General features: G+C 48.8%; 2 protein-coding genes across 2 annotated transcripts in view; one reads left to right on the top strand and one right to left on the bottom strand.

Annotated features, from left to right (window-relative positions):
• The window catches only part of Rassf4 (Ras association domain family member 4), a 39,554-nt gene that overhangs the window by 2,118 nt on the left and 13,639 nt on the right, over nt 1–23,797 (top strand). Inside the window, exons 2-3 of the mRNA XM_052719923.1 lie at nt 13,023–13,116; nt 14,872–14,947. Coding sequence (XP_052575883.1) covers nt 13,055–13,116; nt 14,872–14,947 — 138 coding nt within the window. The 5' untranslated portion in view covers nt 13,023–13,054. The remainder of the gene's footprint in view (nt 1–13,022; nt 13,117–14,871; nt 14,948–23,797) is intronic.
• Nucleotides 20,516–23,324, bottom strand: Depp1 (DEPP autophagy regulator 1). Its single transcript, XM_052719924.1, has 2 exons — nt 22,422–23,324; nt 20,516–21,619 (listed from the first exon to the last, which is right to left on the bottom strand). Exon 2 carries the CDS (start codon nt 21,615–21,617, stop codon nt 21,000–21,002), a length of 618 nt encoding a protein of 205 aa, XP_052575884.1. The 5' UTR covers nt 21,618–21,619; nt 22,422–23,324; the 3' UTR covers nt 20,516–20,999.

Genomic DNA, 23,797 nt, shown 5'->3' with positions numbered 1-23,797 from the left:
GTCCTCAGGCTTGGGCGGCAAGTGCCTTTACACACAGAGCCACCTTGCTGGCCCTTGAAACTGTTTAAAAGTAACCGCCCAACAGCTCAGAAGTGGCTGCTTGCCCAAAGCTTCTGCAGTTTCCCCACACTTGTAGCTCCCTGAATCTCCTGCCTGCCGAAAGGGACTTCCTCTGGGACATACCCTGAGACAGAATCGGAGCCCCGCCCATCCCCTTGCCTGACCTTTAGTATCAGAGATGTGGGTTGTGATATAATCCCCTAGCTTCAGTCCCGAGAAGCACCCGAGGGACACGCTGGACCAGCTGCCGTTACAACTGGCTAACTCAAGACCCAGTGATGGCAGAACAGTTGGGGGTCACACATCAGCTCAGAGAAAAGCTCAGCCAGAATGTTTTTCTGGGATACAGCACATTTTCAGCCTGGGATCTGGTGCAAGTGGAAGCAGGCATCCTGATTCACTTATGGTAGCATGACAATCCATGTGTGCACTTGCATACACACGTGAGCACAATCACACTCACACATTTTTCTCAGTCTGGGATGAAGGTGTTATGTTTTCAGAAGAATCCATGTCCCAAAGGATTCTGGGACCTAGCACCTTGTCTCCAGAGAAAACTCCCAGCAGCTGCGCATGTCGCACAGGCTAGGGCAAAGGTCGCATGGGCATAGCAGACACTAGAGTGCCCAGGACAACCTGGCAGCAGCTGGCACCAAGTAGTCAGGGGGTCTGCTCAGCTGGGCTGCACTCCTGGACCCAGGCCGTTGGAGTGGTTGTTTGGCCCCCAAATCATAGCTGTGTGGATAAACAGTTTCCATGAATCCTTCCTCCCTTCCACAGGTCGGGAGTGAGCCTGAAGGGGTGAGGACCCAGAGCCAGGAAGTGTGAGTAGATTACGTGAGGAGTGGGAGGGCTGGAAGTGAATTTATTGCCTCAGCTTACAGGAAAGAACACTGGAGGGCAGCCTGTCCTGCAGGTGTGTGGGTGAGGCGCTGCCTCTGGGCTACAGTTTACATCAGGAAGTCACAAGGGAGGGGAGACGCTGGCCTATAGTCTGCAAAGGGACCAAGGACAAGGACCAGTCTCTTCAGAGGAAGGGGAACATTGCCAAGGAAGCCTATATTGGCAGAACAGGTTCATATAAAGTCACCAGGACTGGAGGGGACATACAGCAGAGATGGCCTGGCTAGGGTGGTCCGCCATGGTCAGGCAGGAATGGAGATGGCGATGTCTGTGTGTGTGTGTGTTTTCTGTCTTCCCTGGACCCCCGTCACCCCCAACTGGCACTGTACACATCCTCTCAGGGCTCCCCAGCTGGTGAGACTCAACAGCCTAGGACTAGAGCAGGAGGGAATATGGCTGAGCCAGAGGTGGGTAATGGCAGGGGAGGGGAGGGGACCTTGGAACCAGACAACAGGAGAGGACAGCAGCCGCTAAGTAGCTGGTGATCTAGGTGGCTGTATTGCTACGGCCAGCCCAGCAGACAGCCTGTGTCCAGCCAGATGCCCTCAGCAGGCAGCTGGCTCCTCTCTGGGGAAGCTCTGGCCTGTGAAGGCTGACAGGTGCTGGGAGGGCCTTTTAGAGGCTCATTGTTTTCAGCCCGGGCTCCTGGCCCCGGCATTAGGAGGCAGTTGTGCAGGGCAGTGTAGCCTGCACCTGCCTTCTCTAAGTGTAGCAGCCCTGCTGGAGGCGCTTGGCTGTGCCTGGCTGTGTCCTCTTCGGTCTTGCGGGTCAAGCCACTTTGTTTCTTGTTTGGTTTGAATCACACCTAAATATGAATCGTGCCAGGAAAGGTTAAAACAGAGGCAGCCAAGCTCTCGGGGTTCACTGACCAACTTACATTTTTACTTTCAACATCGACCCATTGCCCGTATTGCCAAGTAAGGACAGAACCCTCTCCATTCACCAGTGTGGGAAGCATCCTCTAAGACTGAAAAGCAGGCCACACATCAGCTCACAGTAAAAGGCTGTTCGCTGCACTCAAGTTTATTTCCTGAATATTCCACTCCAGTGGTGTTCCCTGGCTTGCTCCTTCTGCGACCGATCCCGAGGGGATGGTCCCACAGTGACCCAAAGAATCGGAACTGGCCTTCCTCTGTGGAGAGAAAAAGACAAGGGCCGAGACCTCGGCGATGTAAACACTCCGTGGCCTTTGTCACCGCACAGAGGGCTGTGTGCCAGCTGTCGCTGCCTCCACAGGCCTGGCAGAACAGAGCAGCCGCTCAAGCGGAAAGTGGGGACAACTCACTCATTGTCTGTTCACCGAGGGAAGGTAGCCAGGTAGCTACCTCCTGAGGCTCCTCTGAGGAGCAGAGAATGCGTCTATACCAGCCAGAGAAGTGAGCTTGGAGGCCTGAGCTTTGTGTGTTGGGGGGTGGGGGCGCAAGACCAGGACAAAGGCTGCTGGGGGAGGCAGAGAGAGAGGAGTGGCCTGCTGACTCTGGCTGTCCAGTTACATCTGTGGCTGCTTTTCAAACTTGCCAGGGTGGCAGGCCAGGCCAGGCCAGCTGCATCTTCTCCCCGTCTACTTCTACCAAGGAGCATCTCTCTGCACACTGAGCCTCTGCCTCAGATTCAGTTCCAGCTAAGAGGAGGAGTATAGTTTTTGATTGCAGAAGATCAAAAGGAGACCACTGAAGATGCTTGCCTTTGGACACCCTGCCCAGAACACAGGGAGATTCGGCACTAGGGAAGCAGCTTCAGGAAAACGACCCAAATCGAGAGACACTCCACTTTGCTTCCTGACAGGAGTGGAAGTGTTCTCTCTTCAAGCTCTCCCTGTCAGCAAGTCTCTAGAACACCCCTTAGGTACACTGTGCAACTCGCTAAGGCACTGTGAGCATAAGAATGAGCAACAGCAGACTCAGATCAACCCAGTAAAGGGTCTTAAAGGCAAAACAATGTTCACATGTCATCCAAAGTGGTAGTCACAGCTTGTGCCCCAACTCAGGTCTGGCCACCCATCTTCAGTAAGCTAATTAAAAGTGCCAAACTGAAAATGGAAAACGGAAGCCAGGCATAGTGGCACACGCCTATAATCCCAGCACTAGGGAGGCAGAGACAGGTAGATCTCTGTCAGTTCAAGGATAGCTTGGTCTACAAAGGAAGTTCCAGACAGCTAGGGCTGTTTCACAGAGAATCCCTGTCTCGAACCTCGCCCGCCCCCCCCCCAAAAAAAGTGGAAAACAGAAAAAGGAGATATACTCAATGTGGTCACACTAGGAAGAGGGACAAAGAAGGCCAGTGACCCCACAAATCCCTCTTACCTCCAGTGGCGCAGACTTTCTTTTAGGCCACCAACCTGCTCCCAAATCATGACACGGAGACTTACTATTAGTTTTGAATGCTTGGCCTTAGCTTAGCTCTTATCTCTTGCTAGCTCTTATAACTTAACCTGTTTCTCTTCATCTACCTTTTGCCTCAGGGCTTTTACCTTTCTCTCCTTCTGTATATCTTACTTTCAGTCAGTTGCCTGGCTTCTGACCCCAGGGGCATCCCTTCTCTCATTCTCTAGACTTCTCCTCCTATTTATTCTCTCAGCCTGCCAGCCCCGCCTAGCCCTCTCCTACCTAGCTATTGACTGTTCAGCTTTTTATTAGACCAATCAGGTGCCTTAGGCAGGCAAGGTGAAACAAATGTAACACATCTTTACATAATTAAACAAATGCAGCACAAACAAATGTAACACATCTTTACATCATTAACAAAGGCAGCAGAAACAAATGTAACCCACCTTCACATAGTTAAAGTAATATTCTGCAGCATAAAAAAATACAACACATCTTTCTTTGCCTAGTTAAAATAATATCCCACAACAGCTCCAGGATCCTGAAGTGCAGTGGACTTTTAAATAGAGGGTCAGGGATAGGTACATCTAGCCAGTGCTGGTTAAGGTGTGATCCCTCCTACCTTTGACCAAACCTTGCCTGATCTTGTAAGGTTGTATGTGACAGACAGGTTATGAGGACCAGGTGAAATCTCTTTCCAGAAGACAAGTTTCCCTCTGCTTGTCTTGTCCTTCTCCCAACATGAGATTTTTGGGGAAACCCCCATTTATTTGGAGTCCATTGTTTCAATAGTCCTATAGTCAGATTGAAAGTCACAAAGTATCTCTAGAATGTCTTCATTTCTGCAAGGCTGGTTAAACAAATGAGGAGGGGAGATTCTGTGGAACACCCCAAAGCTCAAACTCTGGAGCTCAGTGGGGAATAGTGTACACTCTACCACCCGGGGAGGAGGCATTTGACAGCCAGGGATACCAAGTGACTCACCCAAGGCCTCCTAGCTAACAAGGACAATGAAATGATGTGTTATTCTAGTACAGAGGCTGTTTTTCTAAGGACCCAAGGCTCCTCCCCCCAAAGACCTATGGCCTATGGAAAGTTGGAAAAGCCTATTTTGCTGAAATGACCCCTTCTGACTTCCCTCCAACCCCCAACCTCCAAGCGCCCCCCATGATTACTGCCTCCTTGTGCTCCCATGAATGATATCAGCATACTCCTTCCCTGTCAAGCTTCTCTGTTTTCCCTATCAGAAATCCAGCTGCCTCCCGCTTCTACCCCTTTTTCCTCTGAGCATCTGATGCTACCGGACTACAAGAGAAACTACCAGCTCCTGGGGCGTGTCCTCAGGGACCTGCTGAGGGCAGACAAGGGAAGGCAGTGTCGCCTTAAACCGTCACTTGGTGCTCTAATGGATTGGCTCCCTGCCAACTGCCTTTCTGTCAACCAAAGCAGTCCCCTTAAATTTTACCTGCATAAATTTCCCATTTGAATAAAGAGTTCTTCAGCTGAGGAAATATCAAAGCCACTGGACGGCAATATTCATATTGCACAGATAGGAAAATCAAGGCTCAAAAGGCAAGGCATGCATATGCAGCCACCCAGATCTTAGTAGCTCCCAGCCCAGAGCCGCTTAAAAAGACGTTTCTGTTAATAAACAGCCACTGCTTGACTTAAAGGAAATTCCACTTACAGGTGCTCCTATTGCATAGTAAAAGAAAGGGAGTATTCTCATTCTGAGGGAGAATAAAGGTATTGTCAACCAAGCCAGGCCATGAGTCTGAAGTCACAAACTAGTTCCGTACCGAAGTATGTCTCTCTCGCAAGTGCGTGCTCTACTTCATTTCTTTCTCTTTATTTTTTTTAGTTCACTATGTAGCCCTGACTGCTGTAGTAAGCAATGCCTGAAACACCAGTGTGTTAGTTAGCCCGGCACTGCTTCTCTGCAAATCCACTGTGGATGGGTCAAGGATGCAGACCCACAGAATCACTCAGCATCATTAGAACACATGAGAACACATGGCTTTCTGGCTAACTATGGCGACACACAGGCACTGGTTCTTTTTCTTTAAAAAAAACTACGGAGGGTGGGGAGCTGGAGAGAAGGCTTAGCAGTTTAGAGCCCTGGCTGCTCTTCCAGGGGACCCAGGTTTGATTCTCAGTACCCACTTGGTGGCTCACAACTATCTGTTAACTCCACTTCCAGGGGGTCTGACACCCTTTTCTGGACTCCCTGGGTACTTGGCATGTCGTGAACATACATACATTCAGGCAAACATTCATACATATAAAATTAAATAAGCCTAAAACTTGTTTAAAGATATTTTTAGAATTTTAGAGAGACTGGGTAGAGGGCTCAGTGGTTGCGAGCGTATACTGCTCTTGCAGAGGACTGGAGTTCAGTTCCCAGAACCCATATTGGACAGCTCACAACTGTCTGTAACTACAGCTTGGTTAGATTTGATGCTTCTGGCCTCCTCTTGTGGAGAGAGAGAGGAAGAGAGAGAGAGAGAGAGAGAGAGAGAGAGAGAGAGAGAGAGAGAGAGAGAGAGAGAGAGAAACAGGAGGAGAGGAGCACATCAGGTAACGGGTTTCACTGTAGCATCTCTAAACACATAAGCCATTATACTTTGTTCTGACTCTTCCTCACCCCCCACTGTCCTCCCTTGTGCTTCCTGCCCCCGCCCACCTCTGTTCCCTTCCTTCTTCCAGATAGTCCCCTCTTCTTTTGTTTTCATATCACATTATTCTATCACCCTCTTTTCTGTATACTCCCTCCATTGTGATCTCTTTCTCTACCTCATGATCCCTGTTCTAGTTACATACACACACACAGAGAGAAACAGAGAGAGACAGAGAGAGAGAGAGAGAGAGAGAGAGAGAGAGTCTTAAACCTCGGCTCCTTATTTAGAGAATCTGAGATAACTGTCTTTCTGAGTCTGGCTCCTTTTACTTTACACAGTGGTCTCCAACTCCATCCATTTTCTTCACATGTCATGATTCATCTTTTTCTTACAGCTGAACAAAATTCCATTGTGTGTGCCGCTGTGTCCATGGTCCATGGCAATAGACAGGAGCTGGTTCTTTTTCTTTTAAAAAAAACAACAGCAACAACATCCATAGTGTGTGACTTAGACCCCTCAGGCATATACTCGGAAGTGGCGTAGCTGCGTCATACGCTACTTCTTTTTTTAAATTTTTTTTAGGAATCTCCATATTGATTTCCGTTGTGAATACACAAATTTACATCCCCACAGTGGTGTATGAGCTCCCTTCCCCCAAGTCCTCGCCAGCATTTGCTTTCTTCGTGACAGATGTTCTAACTGGGGTGAGAGGGACTCTAAGGCAGTTTTAATTTGTGTTTTTCCAATGGCCAGGAATATTGAATATGTTTTCAAGTATTTATTGATCATTTGTATTTCTTCTTTTAAGCAATCGGATGATTCAGATTTCTGGGTAAATTCCTTGGCTCTTTATGTGTTCTAGATATCAGTGCTTTGATGCGTAGCTGGCGATGATTTTCCCATGCTCTGTAGGTGGTCCCTTCGCTCTACCAGCTGTCCCTTTGTCACGTGATGTCATCTGTCAGTTTCTGGGATTTTTTCATAAGCAGTTGGAAACTCTTTTCAGGAAGTCCTTGCTTATGTCCGACACTTGAGGTGTTCTTCCCATATTTCTCTAGCAGTTTCCGAGTTTCAGGCTCTCAATAAGGGCTAGTTTCATTCTTCTACACAGGAGAATTTAGTTTTCTCAGCACATCTGTGAGGCAGGCTGTCTTTTCTGCAATATATGGTTTTGACAGACACCTTTGTCAAAATTTTGGTGGCCATGGCTGTGTGTCTTATTCCAGGTCATTTATTCCAGTCCTTGATCTAACATCTGCTCTGATATTTTTGTTATGATGACTGTGTGATATACTGTGATTAGGCACAGTGGCTGTGTGATATACTGTGATTAGGCACAGTGGCTGTGTGATATACTGTGATCAGGTGCAGTGGCTGTGTGATATACTGTGATCAGGTGCAGTGGCTGTGTGATATACTGTGATCAGGTGCAGTGGCTGTGTGATATACTGGGATCAGGCACAGTGGCTGTGTGATATACTGGGATCAGGCGTAGTGGCTATGTGGTATACTGGGATCAGGCACAGTGGCTGTGTGATATACTAGGATCAGTCACAGTGGCTGTGTGATATACTGGTATCAGGCACAGTGGCTGTGTGATATACTGTGATTAAGTGTGGTTATACCTCCAGCATTGTTCATTCTGCTAAGGATTGCTTTGGCTATTTTGGTCTATATCAATGTTAGAATTGTTTTCTTCTAGTTTTGTGAAGAATGTCATTGAGATTTGAGTGAGGATTGTGTTGAATCTGTATATCATCTTTGGTAATATAACCATTTTCACAATATTAATTACTGTGAAATAATTGTGAATAATAGGTTGACCAATCCTTGATGGCCAACCTATGACCAACTTTGTACCAAATGGGGGGAAATTGAGAGCATTTCCAGTAAAATCTGGAAGAAGACAAGGATGCCAATGAACAGTAAGAAAAGTGAAAGGAAAACAATGGGATACGAATTGGAAAGGAAGAAGCCAACTTGTTCCCAGTTGTAGATGACGTGACCCTGTCCTTGAAGGACACTAAAGACCCTTCGGAAAACTCTCAGAACTGATCAACACTCTCAGCAAAGTAACGGGATAAAAAGTAGGCATAAGGGGGCTGGAGAGATGGCTCAGATGTTAAGAGCACTAGCTCCTCTTCCAGAGGTCCTGAGTTCAATTCCCAGCAACCACGTGGTGGCTCACAGCCATCTGTAATGTGATCTGGTGCTCTCTTCTGGCATGGAGGCATACAAGCAGGAAGAACACTGTATATACAATAAATCTTTTAAAAAAAGATAAACTCAAATTAAAAAAAAAAGTAGGCATAAGAAGTCACTAGTTTTTCTATATAACCATAGCAGACTTGCCAAGGAAGAAACCAGAGAGGGAAGAGACCACTCATGACAGCCTCTAAAACCCAGTATATGTGGGGATTCTCATGACAGTGGGTAGAACTGAAAAACAGACATTAAAGGAGGTGGCCCAGGTTCGGGGAGACAGGTGCTACATGTTTGCTGTCCTATGCAGAACCTCGTTTCTACTTTTTACGTGTGCAGACTCATGGTGGAGTGACTGTGAGTAGACATCGGGAAACTGGTTGCTAATGCCATCAGGAAGGTGATCCACACGTGTCCCTTTGTAGCAGAAAGGCCAGAATTGGTAACATGGCCCCATGTTTAGGGAGTTGGGGGATTACTAAGCATTTTACATAATCATTCTGGGGGCAGCCAGTGTTTCTGCCTGAAGCACCCAGCTTTAAGTACAAAGTACTCATAAAACCCCAGATTTCTGGTTTTCTTTGAGTAAACCAGAAGATCTACACTTTGAAAAGAGGAATGTGTCCCCAACTCCCTGTGGGCTCTGTGATAACAGTTGCCTAACTAAGCCATCCTCTTGGTCCCTGGACACAGTTACATTTTTGTTTTTCTTTCTGAGACATACTCTCACTCTGGAGTCCATGCCAAACTTCAATTTGCAATGACCCCCCTGTTTCAGTTTGGGATAACAGGACTGAGCCTGACTTACATACTGCCGAATGTACAGCTCTGAAAGAACTGACTTGTGGGGGAGCCTATGACCCTTTACTCACTTCACCCTACAGAGTAGGTGTTCTTGGTCACAGAGACAAGAGGTGAAGCAGAAAGACATCGACAACCACCCCAATGTGCACTGGTGCCCCCAGGAGCATCACTTAGTCAGCTGAGATTATAAATACCGAAGAGGCCCCGGGTGAGAAGCTCCTCCAGCTCACCCCACCCTGGCCAGGACTTGCTTTGCAACTGGTTTGCTGAGGCAGCTAAGGAGAGGCAGAGGGGAAGACTCTTCTGGAACACAGCCAAAGCCCTATGAAAGGAAAGTGTGTCAAGCTTGGGCAAAGCTGGGACTTCGTGAAGGAAAGGGGCAAAAGCTGGCTGAAGATGCAGAGGATAGTAAGGGAAAACCCCACTTGCCATCATTCTGGAGTTACTGCAGCCCGTTCTGTAATGAGCTTGCTCAAAACTTTACAGTGTTATGCCATAGGCCTGTGGAACCAGTGTCGACCCAGAAACCCCAACACCGGGCAATCCCCTGGGTGGAACACTTCTGCTCTGGCAAGTTTGAGGAACTATCCAGACATGGAGTACATCCATTCTTTCCACAAGCCAAGCATGAGGAAGCTAGCCCTATTTTGAAAACCCTGTTGCTGGGCCAACGAGAATACACGGGGAGTCCCCAGCTCTGATCCCAAAGGGGCAGTGCTGCATCACTACTTGGTCAAAGCCTGCCCTGCAAGGGGCCGGACTTCTCTGCAGGCCATGGCTGGTCTTGCTTTAGAATGGGTAGAGTTGTGTTGATGGGATCGTTCTAAGGTTGCTATTCAGTACATCTCCTGTCACAGGCCACAAGAATATGAAATAAGAGTCCAGCTGAATATAATAAGCTATACCTTGATCGACCAAAGAGTTCTTCAAGAGGGAAGCCATTTATCAAGGAATATTTGGTGTTATTCAGCTTTTAATATATATCAGCTGTCTTCTGCTATGAAATTCTTGTGTGCTCATATACTACTAGGCCATATGGCAAACAGAATAAGCTTCTCAGCCCTACTGTTGATCCCTACAGAGCCTAGGAGACAGGTGGACTATAGACGCACAGCTTTGTTTCTTGTGCAAATGAAGCTCAGACCATCCCTTTCCCTCAGACCTAGTACCGTTGCAGAGTGACTGACTCAGGACACTAGGGCTTTTGGCATAACCAAGTGCAGTAAAGACTGGAGCAGAATTCCTGGCCCAGGCAGAGTGGCATGGCCAGAGGGAAGATAACAAGGCAGAGTTTCTGTGGATGGTAGGGCAGAGTCGCATGGCAAGAGAGAAAGGAACAAGGCAGATCTTTTGTAGAGAATAAGGATTGGGTCAGGTCAAGAGAGAAGGAAGAGAAGAAATGAGCATGGATGGAGAAACTGAAGATGAATATGAGATTGAAAGCTAGGAGCTTACTATTAGGCTATGAGAGGACAGAAATAGAAAGGACAAAGAGGAACTGAGTGACAGGACGGAACTGAAGCTGTAGAGATAGAACTGTGTCTTAGAGAAGAAAAGTAAACGGACAAAAGAGCATGGTGTACATAGATTCTTTTCCCTCAGATAACCCCACGCCAGACTTAGCGTCTTCCCTAGGACTCTAGGAGGGATTTTCTCAGGGCAGGCCCCTGGGAAAATTCTGATAATCTCCCCTACATCCTTCATTTCTCCTGGCCAATGGTAATTCTCCTGCTTCTGTAATCAAACCAATGGCCATTTGGGGATGATATCTGTCTTGTGTGTCTTGTAGGCAGGGAGAGAGGAGGAGCACACTGGACTGATCAGAGGGACTAAAAAGTAGAGCTTGCATCAGTACTGAGGGTATACTGGGCTTCATCTTGCTGCCCAGCAAATAGGAAGGACCCTTAGGGAAGGCCCTCAGCCAGGAAGCAGTAGCTCTAGCCTATCTCTACTTTCTGTAACCGGGGGCAACCTTGGTCTAAATTTCAGTGGAAAATTCTAGAAATAAAATTTTAATAAATAGATGGTAGGTTTTAAGTTGAATGCCATCCTGAGGAGCATGATGAACTCTCCTTGCCCAGACATGGAGCATCCCTGTGTCCCTCATATACACACTCATGTCTGTTAGAGTCACTCAGTAGCCATCATGTCATCAAGTTGACTGTCAAGTATCAGTTCTTGAGCTAGGGAACAAGTTTTGCTTGTTTGATTTAATAATGTGGTTATTCAATGCTCCACAGACAGTCATGCTGTCTGGTCAGACACACCAAAGAGAAGTGAAAGGGAGCAAATTCTCCACTCAGTAAGAAATAGTAATGTGCTGTGTTGCTCGGATCTAGCAAAAATGAGTCTGCTGCCTGTGAATTTTCTGACAGAAAAAGAGCCCATGTGAGTTTTGTTTTCACCTGAAACTCTACAAGATGTTGCCACAACCCAGACAGATGCATAGCTAAGCTGAGAAGGCCTTCAATCATAGGGCGTGGCACCTTTCACAATCTTAGGAACCCACTGGGGGAAACATACCTCTGCATGTGCTAAGGGATAACTATAATTCAGAAGATACCAAAAGGATAGAGAGAGGTTCTTGTACTTCCATGAAAGCAGTATGGGCAGACCTGAAGGCCGGCACGCTTCCTGACTGTGGGTAGAGGGAGACAGAGAGCTTCAAATGTGAGTCCACCACAGAAACGGGATGCTGGACATGGATCCACATGGCTTACAGGATTAAAAACTTACCAAGAGCATAAAGAGTAGAGGAGTTGAGAAGCCAGAATCAGGCACCCAGACTCTTGTGTCTGAAGAGTGCCCTACTCCTGTTCATTGGTTGGTTTGGGGCTTCACCTCTATCCTTTTTGTTCATCATAAAGTGGGAATATTGATTAGAGCCTCACAGTGCTGTGGATTATGCTCATTGTTAATAAAAACCTGAATTGCTGTTATAGGGCAAGAAGAGAGTGGGCAAGACAGCCTGACACAGAGAGAATGATGGGAAGAGGAAGGGAGGAGTCATGGGAGTCGCCCAGGAAGCAAGACATGCTAGAGGACAGGGAAAGCCATGAGCCATGTGGCAATACATATTTAATAGAAATGGGTTAATTTAAATGTAAGAGTTAGCTAGTAGCAAGCCTGAGCTATCAGCTGAGCATTTATATTAATAGTAAGTCCCTATGCATTTATTTTGGAGCCAGTGGTTGAGACAGGAAAACTCTAATTACATCATTGTGTTGTTGTAAGGACTAGACAATTCACAGAACTGCTTGTAGTCCAGAAGGAATACATGTGATACAGATGAGTCCTCATGGGGAGAGGTGGCCCAAGGGAGTAGACTCTAGAGTAATTGATAGATCACTGCCCCAGCTCAGTGGGAAAGGAAGAGAGAGGACCAGAGTAGTTTTGGAAAACTCCAGAAAAGCCAAGAAGAAGCCATCATTCAGAATGTTCACCCAAGAGAAAAGAGTTGGTGACTTAAAATGCTTAGGAACTGATCCAGAACCTTGGAGAGCCTGTAGAACTTTCCAGAGGGACAGATGAGCTAGCTCCTTGACCTGACACTTCCGATGTTAACCACCCTGTACTTGGACAAGTATGACCTTAGTGTGGATGAATGTTCTCATACCAGGGCTATGGATGCTGTACAACACTGGCTGGGGCTCCTCCTGGCTCTCCCATCAGCTCACCTGTGCTGGATAATTTCATGTCGCCTTGACACAAGCTAGAGTTATCTGGAAGGAGGGAACCTTAATTGAGAAAATATCTCTATAAGATTCAGCTGTAAGCCACTTTCTTAATTAGTGACTGATGGGGAGAGCCGAGCCCATTGGGGGTGGGGCTATCCCTGGGCTGCTGGTCCTGGGTTCTATAAGAAAGCAGGTTGAGCAAGCCATGGGGAGCAAGCCAGTAAGCAGCACTCCTCCATGTCCTCTGCATCAGCTCCTGCCTCCAGGTTCCTGTCCTGCTTGAGTTCCTGTCCTGACTTCCTTCGATGACAAACAATGATACAGAAGTGTAAACCAAATGAACCCTTTCCTCCCCAAGTTGCTTTGGTCGTGGTGTTTTCTCACAGCAGTAGTGACCCTGACTAAGACAACACCGTTGGCTGTCTTTCTGACAGGTGACTTTTGGGTCTGAAGACAAGAGTCGAAGATGAAGGAAGATTGCTCTTCCAGCTCTCATGTGCCCATCAGCGACAGCAAGTCCATCCTGAAGTGAGTTTGAGTGTGCAGTGTTGGGGAGGGCACTCTACAACCACCTGTGGCCTTCCCCTGCATGGAGGCCAGGATGCCGGCGTTAGAACTCTTTAGATGTGGTACAGTGCCTTGGGGACAGTGGTGGGTGCTTTTGTTTGGGGGGGGGCTACCCCTCTTTGGAGATCAAGGTATTCTGCAGGATATGGGTTTGAACAAGAAGGGGGTGCCCATGGGACTCCACAGTGACAGTATTTAATTTGCTTAAAGACTAGAATTATATGAAAACTCTTCCTGAATGAAACAGTTTAAAAATCTGGCTGTGGATTTTAATGAAAAAGGTGTACTTTATTGATACATTTTAACTTTGCTTATTTTTATTCACTCTGTCTCATAAAAACTACTTGGAATAGTTTCTCTGAAGTAAAGAAAAGCATCTTTTTATTATACTTATTTATTTACTTATTTGTGTGTCTGTCTGTCTGTCTGTCTGTCTCTGGGGTGGGGGGTGCCTGCCACAGCAATTATGTGGAGGTCAAAAGACAACTTGGTCTCAGGGATCAAACTCAGTTCACCAGGCTTGGCAGTAAGTACCTTCACCCGCTGAGGCATCTTGCCAGCCGAGAAGCATATATATTTATTTATTTTTAAAGTCCCCCCCCCATTTTATCTTGCATTTTGAATACTTTCTACAATGGGGCACGATTAACTTCACATACCTGTGTAGTTCCCAATAATTTTGTGTCCAGCCTTTAGATATCTGTGGGCCCGGGACAAACGCAAAATGGACTCCTCTCTGGCTTGTTGCTGTCTCTAAGTTGCACTTTGTTGCCTGTTGGTTCCCAACATCTCCACATCACACACAGGACACACCCCAGCCTGAACCCCAGAATGTCACTGTTCTGTTGTTGTGCTGTGTGTGGAGGAGGTGCTGCTTGGGAAGGTGACAGAGCACTGGGGTCCAGCAGGGGACCATGGCCAGGAAGACAGAACATACACTAGGTAACAACCACTTCACACACAACGATGTACCAGCCCTCACTGATTCCGTGTTGATGGGCAAGCCTTCTGGATGCTCAGTTCAGTATTATGCCATACTAGTTTTACCTGCCTTTTTTTTTCCCATTCAACCTACTGGGAGGTTGAAAATCACCTGCATGTCTCACACCCCATAATCCCCTAGCCTATACCAACGCTACACTGATTTTTCCTGTCCTGACCATCCCTAGGGCACAATGGCTTCCTGATGTGTTTGGGCAGAGTGGCCTGCTTGGGCCCTGTCACCCTCATCCCAGAACTGTACCTCTGGACAGTCAAGACAGGGAAAAGGCAGTCCCCACCTCTCTTGTGGCCCCACAGCAGCTGGTGGTCCAAGCCACTGAGGTCATCGGAGGCAGCGGGTCAGAGGAGAGTACAGGAAAGCTGTTAGCACTGCTCCTACACAATAGTGAACATATATACATACCCTAGGTGCTGCCTGTGGGATGGGAACCTCCCTGGGAGGAGTTTCGCTAACTTCTCAGCACCTCACCTTGACTGCTCTCCTCCTCCAGCTCATACAAGGGCCCGGATGCAGAGGCTGCTGGAAGATGAAGGAGCAAGTGTCACAATGAAATTTCCATCTCTTGGGTGATTAGACGTGGTTAGCAAAAACGTATGCTTCTATATTTATTTTACGGATGAAGAAAGTGACGTCAGTGGTGGCCATGCCTTGTCTGAGCCCCAACCCCCAACCCCCACTCCCCAAATGTACACATGTGTCTTGTGTCTTTTTAGGTCAGAACTCTTAAGCCTGCTCAAAACCTACAACTGCTACCATGAGGGCAGGAGCTTCCAGCTAAGGCACCATGAGGTGAGACCTATAACCTTTTTGCTTGTGGGGTCATCGTTTGGCTTGGCTCATGTGGACTGCGGAGGTGTGCGTCTGTTGTTTCCAGGGTAGTTGTGCTACCTAGCTCCTTCACTCTCCATGTGTACCAGGCTGGCTCTTGTCCAACTCCCTGGTCAGGAACCAGGTTGCCAGCAGGCAGGGTTGGGGTGTCCCTGTCCTAACAAGGACATCATCACCTCTACCCACATGTGGTGCTGGGCTTGGTGGGTGTCTAGCCCCTTCTTCCTCTGCCCATCATACCACTCAGTGAGAGAGTGAAGGGAATTCGGTCCCTCTGTGCCCTCTCACACTCCACAGACAGCAGTGTGCCAGCTCCCACTGAGTCCATGCTGACACTCAGTGCAATGAGTGTGCCACACTAGTTTTACCTGGCCAGCCCAACCACGTGTCCTGGGCCTTCTCACCTGTGCCTGTTCACTGTGGCACCCTCTCCTGAGAAGTGGTGCTTGACTTAATGTTGGGGTACAAGCTCATATGACAAGGGGCATAGGGAGAGTAGATCCTAATTTTAGGTGACAGCCACCCATCTGAACCCATGCCTACAACGTGTAAATGTGGCCCTGGTGGGGACTGATGTTTTTCTAAAGAGACTAGATACCTGGAATTTCACAAGGGATTTATTAAACCTTGCAACACCCTGAGGAGTGTCTAGCAGGGTCCAGGCTGGGATCTACTTAAGGGAAATCAAGCCATGCCCAGACTTCCACCATCCATGACCTCACAAGGGCACCTCAGTTGTGGCTTTGTGCCCCTAGTTCTGTCTAGTCCTGTACGTTTGACAGTCTGTTGAGAAGGCTCATGGTGGAAGGTTTTATTTGGGGGATTTCCATGGATGAGACCTGGCTGCTGGGTGTGCTCATCGCAGTGTCTGAAAAGGGCCAGCAGAAACTCCCAGGGGCCTCTGCTGGGAGGTAGCTGCTGGGTCCTTGAACCACCCTCATCTTGCTTATTCATCAGCCCACAGCCTTCTGTGGTATTAGACTAGAGCTGGCCAATGTCAAGCAGGCAGCGTGGCAGGCCGCGGGCCAGGACAGCGGTGTTTGGTACCTCCACTCATGTGCAGTGGGAGAGGCGGTAGGTTCCTAGTCCAGGCAAGGCCAGGGCCATCTGTGCCATCAACAAAACCCCGCGTTCTGCCTTTCTTCTTGTGCCCTCCTGTCTCCTCAGCTTGGGCTTTAGCACCAGCGCCGATCCCTCATTCCCCTCTCCATGTCCTGCTTCCGGTACCTTGTGGTTCTCTCTCATCCTCTTCCCTTGGAGCAGCCGTCTCCAGTGCTGTCCCATCCTGCCCACTCCCAGGCCCCCAGATCCGCCTAGCCTCTTACCGCTCTGACCTGGCTCCGATCCTAGAGTTCTGCCATCTCAGGTTCCACTGGCTCTTTTCTCACCTGAGTGATGAACTTCTGGGAGCTAGGACAGGGCCCCGCCCCCCTGGTTCTGCATGTGTCAGGTCAGGCTTGGTACACGGCCCACAAGTGTAGACCCGGGCCATTCAGGAGAAAAGAACCCCAAGTCTCAAGCTCCAGTGCGATGGGCAACCAGGGAGGGAGGCAGACAAATGGGGTTAGAGAGGTTCTGGGTTTTGACCTGTGCCACTAAGTGAGGGAGTTGTGCCTACCTCAGATCCCTGGCATGGGCACAGAGTGTGGTGGGTGGGTCTTGGCTGGGTTTCCTTTCCTTGGCTTTGGATGTTTCTGGGACTGATGTTACTAAGGTTAGGGTGGTTCTCTGCTGTGGCCCTTGTGTCAACATCCTCAATAGCACTAGGGAACTGACTGGAAACAGAAATCGTACATGTGTGCATGCCCATTCACACACACACACACACACACACACACACACCACACACAAAACAACAACAACAACAAAAACAAACAAAAACCTTTCCTTTCTCTCATTAGTGTTTTAGCAAATTTTTCAGGGCATTCTGATAGAAGGTTAAGTTTGAGAATAATTAACACACTCCTCTAATCCTGGCACTCAGAAGCTGATGCAGGAGGATTGTCATGAGTTCATAGCCAGCCTGTGTCACCTAGTAAGTTCCAAGTCAGCCTGAGCCACATGACAAGACCCTGATCTTATCACTTGGGATTCCTCGAGGCAATCCTTTCTGTGGGAGTAGCTGTAGGGGACGAGGCTAGACAGCCCTGAGTGTGCCGTGGGTTTTTATGAGGGACGGTCCACATTGAAAATCAGTGAACTTTGCAGCTGGCAAAACTCAACCCTGACCGCCTCTCCTGGCAGGGAGCTAACCACAGTAGGGGCTTTGCCTACTAAACCCATGGGACAAACTGATCTGACCCCCGCGGAACCGGGAAATACCTTTCAGGAGCCTTCTGCAGCATTAACGGACTCAGGGAGCAGGCAGTCTGAGGAAATATGTGCTTTTTCAAGGTACCAGCCACCATAGAAGCAAGTCTGCAGGTCCAGAATCTCAGATTTCTGGAAGACAGTCATGATTGGCTCCTGGGGTGTCATGGCCACTGACATCTCACAGAGACCCTCACAGATTCACCTACCACCCAGTACAAGGGTCTCAGACCTGCAGCTGGCCATCCAGGATCTCATGTCCGAAATACTCACTGTTGGACAATCCCAGAATGACCTGTCCTTGGGCATCACAAGGACAGGCAGCTGGAGGAAGTTACAATGGGGAATCTGGTACACTTTGCCTCTCTTCTAGTTATCACCATGGACCTTTTCCTTTAAAAAACAACAACAACAACAACAAAAAAAAACCCTGAGGTTCTCACAAGTTAAGTCCCTAGTTGTGTTGTCTTAGCAACTTTTCCTGGGGAGATACAGCACATACATATGCCTACTCACCCCAGAAAAGGAATCCACTACAGACCAAAATAACAATTGTACCCAAGACCAGTTTGGTGAACTTGGGATATCCTAACAGGAGTGTGGGTGAAGGGTGACTTACAGGAGCAGTGAAAGCGCACCCCAGCATGGGTGACGATTCATGAAGCTGTACCCTCAGAAGCTCTGCACGGGTTCCAGGTAGGGAAGACTCTCCCCTCCACAGCTGGCTGCTGAGCCTCCTCCCCAGCAGCTGTTTATCGCATCTATAGCCCTGGGAAGGGTCTTTGAGAATCCTGAGGTTCAGCTTTCCCAGCCATGCACAGTTTGTTTACTTCCGGAGTCTCTTGAGCCTCCCCTTCTCCTTCCTGAAGGGGATAGTTCACTTCACAGGACTTTGGAGTAAACGAGGCAGGCTGGCACAGCTCCAGAGCCTGAGTGCCACTGGTAAGGACAGCAATACCATTTCTGGCATTAAAGTTTAGAATTCACTGGAGTCCTGAATGGGGGCTCACTGAACAGGTCTCTGACACCGGGCAGTTAGTGACTCTTGAGCCCCAGGCTATAAGGTACTTTTAAGTTCCTGAAGCACTCACCACTTGGGTGTGCCCTGGAAGAGACTCTCCCAGTTGTCTTAAGCCTTGCTGATATCAACTACAGCCTAGGTGTACAGTTTGGGAACAAACTCCCTCACTGCAAGTAGAAAGCCTGTAGAGAGATGAGGTACATCTGTGGGTGGGGGACACCCTGTTTCCCAATGACCTTTCTCCCAATTACTAAGAACCAGAGGAAGCAATTCAGCTCTCTAGAAGATGGTCAGCCAGTTGACTGTAAAACTGCCTTTGGGGTAGTTTTGCTTCTGCCACAATGAAAAGCGTAACTTCTAAGAACAATCAGTACCTTTTGAAGTTGGTGGTTTTCTGGAAATGCTGATGTATAAACCTGTCAGTGTGAGCAGATAAACTAACCCCACCCAGGGTGTCTGATCAGGTTTTCCCAACCAGCCTTGAAACTAAACCTTTAGTGGTTCACGGTCTCCCCCTGGTGGCTGTGTGCCACACTGCATCCAGTTCTGCTGTATGCTAGATCTACAGGGTGTGAAACACTCAATGTTCCTCCCCCTTGTACACTCTGATCCTTCCCTAGAAAGCGTGGACTGCCCCCTCTCTTGGAACCCTGGAGTGAGTAGTTGACCCTCTGCATATCTGTCCCCTGGGAGCTGCAAAGTGTCTATTAGACCGCCCTGGTCTCTGCAGCTTGGGGGCATTGCCTTCCCCAGATCGTTAATGGACTTGATAGTTGTAGTAGGGTGGGAAGAGCACCGTCTCAAGTCAACAATTAGCATCTTTCACATCAGGGAATATTTGAGCAAGTTCCGTGACTGTGCAGCAGCCTGACTTCTGAGCACATGGGATATCCACTAGAGCCATGCCAATTGCCAGGTATCTCCCTCCTGCCCAGTCTTTGTAGTACTTGGCAGAAGGGGACAGAAAGAGGCTGGCTAAAGCAAGCCTTGCCCACCTAGTCTCCAGACAGGTACCCACTCAGCAGGAAGTCGGTCTTCCCATCACACATGGGGACATTTTGCCTAGAGGCTGCCTTATAGGACGCCAGTTTGAGGCTACTGAGGAGACAGCAAGCTGACAGATGCAAACTGCCTCTCTGTTCATGTCCACGTACCCAGCTTCCCAATCCTGTTAAGGGTGAAGGATGATGTTGGTGTCCTGCATTTTACGAGTAAGAAAATTGAACAAATTGCTTGTCTGAAACATTTTCTTTTTTGGTATGTGGTTTGTATTCTGTTTCTGAGAAAATACATGCAAAAAAAGACAGCAAAGTGGTTAAAATCTCTCTCTCTCTCTCTCTCTCTCTCTCTCTCTCTCTCACACACACACACACACACACACACACACACACACACACACAGAGACAGAGACAGAGAGAGAGATTGGCAGTGCACCAAGCAAGCTCAGCTGCAGCTCCGGCTTCTCCTTCTCCCCTGGACACTTCTATCCCGAGCGTGGTCAGCTGGCTTTAGCCCCATACAAGGGAACGAGTGCTGGGCCTTGAGTCCTGATTTTTTTTCTGCTCTCTGAGAACACAGCTGCCTCTCTGAGAAAGGAAATCCTCCCATCACCGACTCCCTGTCTTCACCCTTTTGCTTGGTAGATGCCCCCAGGAGCTGGCATTCTCTGGGCTGTGGGGACCCAGTGCTGGCCTGGATGTCCAAAGCCTTTGGACATCCAGGCTTAGCTAGAACAAGGTGGTTGAACAACTTCCCCCTGGGAACCCCTTCCTGTGGCAGAGGCTCAGGTGAAGACGTTGGGTACACTAAAGGACAAGTAGAGACTAGGCCACCAGATCCAGGCATGTGGCAGCCTTCAGACTGTGTGCTGCAGATTCTGTTTTGGCCCTGAGCATGTCTCTGGTACCACAATGAGATTTGGGTACTGGAGCCAAGACAGCAGGTTCCCCAGGTGCCTAGGTGACAGTCCATAGGAAACACAGTGATAAATCTGCTGAGACCTCATGTATTTGTTGGGCCTCAGGAAATATGCACCTCAAGGTGGGGGATGGAGACCAGGCCCTTAATTGGAAGCCTTTTGGATGGTGGTTCTCAATCAGTGGGTCGCAAGCCTTTTGAGGGTCAGAAAACCCTTTCACAGGGGTCGCCTAAAACCATCAGAAAACACGTTTATATTATGATTCATAACAGTAGCACAATGACAGTAGCAACAAAAATAATTTTATGTTTTGGGGTCACCACAACGTGAACAACATATTAAAGGGTCACAGCATTAGAAAGGTTGGAAACCACTGCTTTAGGGAGCTGAGACACCGCCCCCTCCCTTGGCCCTTGACCCTTGGTTTCACATGAGACTTTGGCGGACACCCAGAGTACAGCACACATTTCTCCGTTAGAACAATCTGAGAGGTGGTCACTCCACTCACAGTCATTTTAACCATGATAAAACCAAGGAATAGAGACACCAAGTCACTCCTTCGTGGTCACCAGCCAGCCAGTCACAAACAGATGGTACCAGTCAGGTTGCATTGTGGGAGCCAGACTGTCAGCACTCTTTAGATGATGGGTCTCACTAGGAATTGCCCAGTCCCTGCAGACCTGCCAGGAGGAGTCCACAGGAGAGGGAAGCTGGGGAGGTCACAGGGACCCACAACATTCTTCATGAACTTTGGCTGGGAGAGGTTAAAGTTCATGGATCACTGGGAGATGCAGGTAGAGTGTACTGAGGAGGCTGCTGGGGCGAGAGCCGGAGCCGGAGGCCGAGGCCTGGTGAGACTTTCTAGAAGTCCAGCTTTTCAGGTTGGAGGTCTGCTGCCTATGCCCTGATTTTCTTCCCAGGGAGTACTCGGGTACCCTGGCCTCACACAGCCTCCCCATGTCCTTGTCCATCTGCCTGTGTACACCCCCGTGACCAAAAGAGCTGGTCCCATTGGGCAGGTCTCTTCTATCTGTCTGTTGTTCCTGGGACTTCCCGAAGAGCCAGTCCAGAGGATTGTCAGTGCCAGGAGAGGGCAGTGTGGGCTGCAGGCTGCTGAAGCAAGGAGAGCTGTCTCCTAGAGACTCGGCCTGGCGTCTCTTCTCTCTAGTCCAGGCTGGCCGGTAGGGTCTGTGGGGTCGGCTCTGGACTATGACCTTGTCCATCACTGAGGTCGGCTGTGCCAGCTGACAGATGGACCTAACGTAGTCGTCCAGGCTGGGAGAGGTTGGGGGTTCCTGCCCAGGTGCCCCATGTGACAACTCCTCTGAAGTTTCCCGAATCGTTGGCAAGTGGGGCACGGGCAGCAGAAGCCGGGACCTCATTGCTGCAAACAAAGCAAAAACAAGCTGTTGGCCAAGAGAAAATAGTGGCCTGCCATGCCATCCTGACACCCTCCTACTTCCTTCCCGCAACTGTAGAAGTTACACAGGACTCGGGTACCCAGAAAGCAATAAGAAACCTGAGGATCTGAGACCAGGGCTCATCCCCCAGCTCTTCCTTTCTGATAATATCAAAGCCCACATGGTAAGACTTCATTGCTAGTATAGTGTAGATAATTGGGGCTGGAGAGATGGCTCTGTGATTAAGAGTACTTATTCTTGCAGAGGACCCGAGTTCAATTCTTAGCCCACACATGGTGGCTCAAACCATCTATAAATACAGTTCCTGGGGATCCAACAGGCGTGTATGTAGTATGCATACATTCATGTAGGCAAAACACTCATACATATAAAGTAAAATAAATTAGTTAAAAAATTTAAAACAAAGAATGAATAAGAGAACGGAGGGTACTAATTGGGGTCTGAGGACACCCAGTTTTTTAAATCCATCTCAGTCACTTAGTGAGCTGGACACCTTTGGCAATGTCACCTCTACTTACCCATCTGAAAAACGGGGTTATTAACAGCCCACTGGCAGGGATATTATGGAGAATGCATGAAATCATAGCTTTGACATCTTGAGTTCTTTGTAAGCACGAAAGCATTGGGCAAACACCATATTATCTTAGCCATCAGTGGCACCCACCACCCTGGTCTCTATCCAGTAGCCGGGCTATAAGAGCTCAGGGTGAGAAATGCCCTCAGATACAAACTAGCGTCAAACCAGAGGACAGTTGCTCCTCTTACCTGTGGGTCAGCAGACAGGGTGGCGGGGAGTCTTGATGAGTAAAGGTTGTCTAAACCAAAGGAAGCACCCAGAGGTGGGTAGTCACAGCTGCGTCTCTAGCTCTCGAACAATCAGGGCGATGTGCCGTGGATTCTTCTCCTGAGCTGTCTGGCAAACCCAGACACCCACTGCTGCTTTTAAATGTTTCCTCCAGTCGTCAATCACTGTCAGGAAAGCTCAAAATAGCAGCGCTTAGGAAGGTTCTCAGAGGAAAACAGGGTGGAGGGCGGGGCTTGGCGCAGCTGCCAGCCTGGCATTTGTGTCTGTGCCTGTGGGAAGCTGGGAAATGTTTACACTGAAGGGTGAGGGGTGGGGCAGCCGCCTCGCCTGGACTTAGAGACAGTTTCACTATAGGTAGAGACCAAAGCCAGATTAGAGGGTGCTGGGAGAGCCTGGGGGCACCACGGGACCCTCACAGGGACTTCAGAGGTCTGCCAGCCCTGTCTGGTGCAACACAGTATTTTTTACTGTGTGTTACACCAGCACCTATGATCCTGTGACATGCTGGCCGCCTTCTAATTTTTGCTGAGTGCTGGTGCCAGCACTTGTGACCTTGATGACACATAAGCCTGGCAGGGCTCTAGCCTGGAGTCTTCCTGGGCCTGCTGCAAGGTGTCAGGCACCCCCTTACACAAGCACCAGGGCAGCCTGGGGGTCTGGCCTGTTCTAGAAACATCTCAGATGGGACGCTTTCGAGGGGAAATTTGCTTACATATTGTTTACCAGATGTGTGGTGGTACTGCTGTGTGCCAGTGACTGCTCAAGGCATAGCAAACAGTGTGGACAGATCTCGGTCTGTGGAGCTTGTTTCCCAGCCAGAGAGATAAACAAGTCACCGGTGGGCAGGTGCAGGGACCCAGCACTCACCATGGCCGCAAAAAAAAAAAAAAAAAAAAAAAAAAAAAAGTACAGTAGGGTTATGGGGCAGGAGCAAAAGCTGTTGTTGTAGGTGGGGTTGTCTGAAATATCTTCTCTAAGGGGTGACATTGGTGCAGAGATCTGAAAACCATGGGGCAGTACATGCAAAGGCCCTGGGATGATGATGTGCTGGGCACACTCAGGGAACAGCAGGAGCCTGTGTGCATGGTCCAGGTGAGCCGGTCAGAAGATACCAAGGCAATGGCAGGGCACTGCGGGTTCAAATAAAGGGCTTCAGTGTGGCTTCTGCCAGCTGCCATGCTCAGGCTAATGACGGTGGCTGTGGGGGGAACTAAGGGACCCCAGGGGTGCCACCAACCCAGCAGCCGCTGAAAGCAAGGTGGGCAACCCTGGGAAAGTTCTCCGTAAGAAGTCGGCTGTGCATTTCCCAGGCCTCAGCACCTCTGCTCACCTGGAA

The sequence above is a fragment of the Peromyscus californicus genome, unplaced genomic scaffold, assembly GCF_007827085.1.
Source record: "Peromyscus californicus insignis strain IS unplaced genomic scaffold, ASM782708v3 Scaffold_6__1_contigs__length_162567912, whole genome shotgun sequence".
NCBI classification, from domain to species: Eukaryota; Metazoa; Chordata; class Mammalia; order Rodentia; family Cricetidae; genus Peromyscus; species Peromyscus californicus.
This window is presented reverse-complemented; position numbering and strand designations above follow the sequence as displayed.

What these genes read in the sequence shown, in the direction of transcription:
- Depp1 (XM_052719924.1), bottom strand. Translation starts at nt 21,617, where the DNA reads ATGAGGTCCCGGCTTCTGCTGCCCGTGCCCCACTTGCCAACGATTCGG.